The following is a 4,928-nucleotide window of genomic DNA, read 5'->3' as shown; positions in this document are numbered from 1 at the left end:
TGTCAGCGCTGCCCCAGCAGTGCCCATGGGCTGTCCCTGCTGCAGCCCCGGCACTGCCACCTCCAGGGCTGTGCCCGGCCCTGAGAGCACTCAGGCCCTGCAGCAACACCAGGGCCACCAGGGCAGCGGGGCAGGGCCACGGCAGCAGCACTGGCAACACCAAGTGCTGCTGCTGCTGGGCACAGCTTCTGGGCCAGCACTGATCTGCCCCCAGCTCTGAACACAGACACTGCTGCCGCAGCTCCACAGAAGGCAACATAAGGGCATCTCTGCAGAAAACTTTGCTGGGAGATCCTTTAATTCCTTTAAAGACACCAACAGCACAGCCCCTCATTGACGCAGTCTCGGGCCACAGGAAGGTAGAGAGAAACAAAATGAGAAAGGGCATAAACAATGAACATTTTCTATTGACAAGATATAGTAAGTAAAACACAGAAAAAGACACTACAATGAAACAAAAAAGATCAAAGATTACTTTTCTTCCACGTAATTGTCAGGATCGGGCAATATTTTAATGTTCCTGAAATCATCCAGTCATCAGTCTCCACACTGCAGCCTTGAGCTCCTGGTTCCTCAGGCTGTAGATGAGGGGATTCAGGGCTGGAGGCACCACCGAGTACAGAACTGACAGGGCCAGATACAGGGATGGGGAGGACATGGAGGGGGGCTTCAGGTCAGAAAATATGCCAGTGCTGAGGAACAGGGATACCACGGCCAGGTGAGGGAGGCAGGTGGAAAAGGCTTTGTGCCGTCCCTGCTCAGAGGGGATCCTCAGAACAGCCCTGAAGATCTGCACATAGGAGAAAACAATGAACACAAAACAACCAAGTGCTAAACAGACACTAACTGCAAGAAGCCTCAGTTCCCTGAGGTGGGATTTGGAGCAGGAGAGCTTGATGATCTGTGGGATTTCACAGAAGAACTGGCCCAGGGCATTGCCATGGCACAGGGGCAGGGAAAATGTATTGGCTGTGTGCATGAGAGCAGTGAGAAAGCCACTGGCCCAGGCAGCTGCTGCCATGTGGACACAAGCTCTGTTGCCCAGGAGGGTCCCGTAGTGCAGGGGTTTGCAGATGGACACATAGTGGTCGTAGCACATGATGGTCAGGAGGCAAAGCTCTGCTCCAATGAAGAACAGAAAGAAAAAGAGCTGAGCAGCACATCCTGCATGAGAAATGTTCCTGCTGTCCCAGAGTGAATTGTGCATGGTTTTGGGGACAGTGGTGCAGATGGAGCCCAGGTCAGTGAGGGCCAGGTTGAGCAGGAAGAAGAACATGGGTGTGTGCAGGTGGTGGCCGCAGGCTACTGCGCTGATGATGAGGCCATTGCCCAGGAGGGCAGCCAGGGAGATGCCCAGCAAGAGGCAGAAGTGCAGGAGCTGCAGCTGCCGCGTGTCTGCCGATGCCAGCAGGAGGAAGTGCCTGATGGAGCTGCTGTTGGACATTTGCTGAGGCTGTACTTGGGTAGCTGTTCATGGAGAAAGGTCAGTGACATGTTAGGAGGAACTTCTTCCAGCAAAATCAAAGCCTTTTTCTACAGACCCTTCTCCTGTAACTCTCTAACACCCTTTTGATTTTCTAGCAGATTTTCCTTCAGCTCCAAGTGGGGGAGCCTTGGCTGTTCGTGCCTCAGTGAGACTTAAGGTTCAGGGCAACTACATACAGTGTTTTTATAATTCAACATTGCTATGCAGATGTAGGAGGAGGACAGGGACCTGTCCTCATGTTCCACTTTGAAACCCTGTTAACACAGAAGGCCCTGTTAACATCTGCACCCCCAGGAATGGGAAAGTCTGTTTAAATATTCTAGAGTTTTTATACTCCTCTTCCCTTTCTTCTGCTGACTATTTGTGGATGTCAGAAACACTCAGCATTTCTGCTGCCATCAGGGAGAACAGAGTGAGTTGTCTGAGGCAAGGTGATGAGTGGAGAGTGAGGGGAGGTGGTCTGTCTCCAAGTCATGTCCCAGGTTTTGTGGGCTTTCAGCATTCTCAGACAGAGGATGATAATGCTCCGATGTTTCCTTTAAAAACCATCCTGATAATGCTGAGAGCATATGGATCCCCCACAGTCCACCAAATGTCCATCCCTTTCTTATAGTCTCAGCCCCACATTTGCACCCAAGGGCACACAGGGCTCATTTGACCAACCCAACAGCATTTTCTCAACCTAGAATTTCTGTGCCTCACCCTGGGGCTTTCAGATAACACAGAGAGGCTCTAGGACAGGTTTGCACCCTGGATTGGAGCTCCCCGCTTGGATTGAAATCTCAGGGAGATTTCCAAGTGTCCTTATGATGGCACTGGATTGAGGGAGATGCAGCTCCTTCCCTGGCTGCACTGACAGCATTGCCCAGAGCTGGGCACTGGGGACAGCGTCACCCTGAGCCAGCTGTGCCCCCTGCCAGACCCCCCCGTGCCCGGCAGCTGCTCCCAGCCCTGTGCTCTGCAGAGGGAACTGGGCCCGGGGCTGCAGAGCTGCCCCACAGCTCTGCTGCAGCTCTGCCTGCACAGGAGGGGCTGCACGCCTTGGAACCCCGGCCCTGAGAGCAGAGGCTTGGCTGGGGGCACAGGAGGGAGGGGGCTTGTTCAGAGGGGGGGGCTGCACTGGAAGGGATCCTGTGGGCATCTCTAAACTCTCCCTGCCACAGCATTGCTGGGTTTTGTTTTGTCTCATTGCCTGATTTTCTCTCTGCTTCCTGGAGATTTTCCTCCTGCAGGTGTTTCCCTGTTCCTGATCTCTCCCTGCCAGCACTCACAGACCCCAAATCTCTGTGCTCTCTCCTTGGCCTGACAGAACCCTGCCTGTTTGCAGGGCACTGGCTGGGGCAGGTTCTGTCTGCAGCTTGGAGAAAGGACAGCTCAGACTGAGCCTGATGGGTCCCGCAAAGGTAATGCTGGTGCTGTCCATGGGCAGAGTGGCTGAAAGCACATCAGGGAACTCCTGTGAACCTACTGATCACTAAAAGTAATAGTTTCAGATGTCACAGACACTTGTCAAAATTAATAATACAAATTATTAAGCAACCTTTAATATTTATCCCCCTCCCTGCCATTCTACCATTCGGTAGGAAACTGAATGCAAAATCTTTAGAAATTTCCTAATTTTTGTCGAAATCCTTGTCTCTGAAATATTCCATGACTGATCAGACCCCCTCAGCTTGACAGAGTTTCATGAGCATTTCATCTCCCCTGCACCAGAAATACTCAGAGTTGTACTCACAGAGTCTGTAAGCATTGGGATATTCCAGATTTAGGAGATGGCTCCAGGAGCTGCAGCTGCATTGTCCTGCAGCCAGAGGTTCCTGTGCCAAGGGCTGGCAGTGATTCTGCCCCAGGCACTTCTCAGCACCTTCCCAGCCCTGACTGACTGAAGCTCTCTGTGCCTCTGTACTGAGCCCAGGGTGGCTGCAGGCAGTGCCCCAGCCCTGCTGGTCTGGCAGAAGAGTTGCTCATCAAGAGAAATGTGCCTTTGAAGCTCTTCTTGGTTACCAGGAGCTGACTCTGTTCCAGCCCAGCTCAGCAGCATAGACACAGCACAAGGACTTTAATTAGCCTCTGGGGCTTTGTGCTCAGGCCATGAACATCAGTCCCTGAAAGGGAGCTGAAGAAACCTCTCCAGAACTCCAAGTCAGAATCCAACTCTAAAGTTTCTTGGACTTTTAATGGGTCCCACTGAAGGACATGACAGAGAAAGTGTCCCCAGACCCCAGGCAGAGCAGAGAATTGGAGGCAGTGATGACAGGTGGGGACAAAGAGAAGCCAAGTCTTGGTGCCCTGGGGCACATCAGGGTCTATGCCACCAAGGGATGGGAGGAGAGGCACTGGGGCCTCCTGGCATAGCCCCAGCCAGGCTGGGCACTGTCAGCCCCTTGTCCTGCCCTCAGCATCCCCCCTAGCCCACATCCCAGTGGCCTCAAGGATCTGCTGGAAGGAGTCCCTGGGGAGCCTTGCTCAGGAATGGCCTTGGGGGCACCTTCATGCTCCCTGCAGGGACTGCAGGTTTTTCAAAGGACTTTGGGTTTTGCTTTTGCCTTGGAGTCTCTGAGAGGTTTGTGCAATCATGGCCTCCAATTATCAGCTGTACTTTGTTCCTTGAGATTCTTAGTCGCTAGCAACATTCAGTGGGGCTCATTAATGCTTCAAGGTACTTTAGTTATTTTAAGGTACTTGGTGTTTCCCTTTTGATACAGACTCTGTGAGAGGTTTGTGCAATCATGGCCCCAATTATCTGCTTTAACGAGTCCCTTGAGAGCTTTATACTGACACTCAGTGGCGCTCATTAATGCTTTGAGGTACTGAAGGTTTTTAAGGTACTTTGGATTTTCCTTTCTACACCTACTCTCTGAGAAGATTTTTCTGCAATCCTGGCCTCCAATTCTCTCTTCCAGGAGTCCATGGGGAGCCTGTCCTGCGATGGACCTCAGTGGGACCCATTCATGACTTGAGACACTTTGGGGTTTTCTTCTGACTTTGACTCCTGGAAAGGTTTGTGCAATCTCCTCTCAGGCCCTGAGATTCCACAGCCCAGCTCCAAATGCACCACAGGGGTCATTAGGATCAAGCAAGTCCTGAAAAGCCATGGCTCTGCCTTGATTTCCCTTTGGTCTTTTCCTATTCATCAGGAAGTTTTCCTTTTACAGTTATGGAGAAATATTTCAATGAGCTTCTAAGAAATGTGCAATCCTATTTAAAAGACTGTATTTTATTAATGTTCTCTTTTAAGAAGAGGTGATTGCAGCATTCTGTGCTTCGTATTGATGTAGGGCCACTCCTAAGGAGGTCTGGCCAGGTCAGAGAAGTTGTACCTTTAAGCTGACCCAGTGTGGACAACCTTTCCTCACATTCCCTAACCCCTTGTGAGAAATCATTTTCACTTTCAAAAATTTAAATGGTTTATTAAGACCTTATCAAACTACAACCGAAGGGT

At 51.2% G+C, this 4,928-nt stretch overlaps 1 protein-coding gene across 1 annotated transcript; it reads right to left on the bottom strand.

Annotated features, from left to right (window-relative positions):
• Positions 1 to 526: 526 nt before the first annotated feature.
• Positions 527 to 1,444, bottom strand: LOC134433481 (olfactory receptor 14J1-like). Its single transcript, XM_063182333.1, has one exon. It carries the CDS (start codon positions 1,442 to 1,444, stop codon positions 527 to 529), a length of 918 nt encoding a protein of 305 aa, XP_063038403.1.
• Between the last annotated feature and the right edge of the window lie 3,484 nt (positions 1,445 to 4,928).

This window comes from Melospiza melodia, unplaced genomic scaffold (genome assembly GCF_035770615.1).
Source record: "Melospiza melodia melodia isolate bMelMel2 unplaced genomic scaffold, bMelMel2.pri scaffold_18, whole genome shotgun sequence".
NCBI lineage: Eukaryota > Metazoa > Chordata > Aves > Passeriformes > Passerellidae > Melospiza > Melospiza melodia.
Note: the sequence above shows the minus strand (reverse complement) of the source record. Positions and strands in the feature narration are given on the sequence as shown.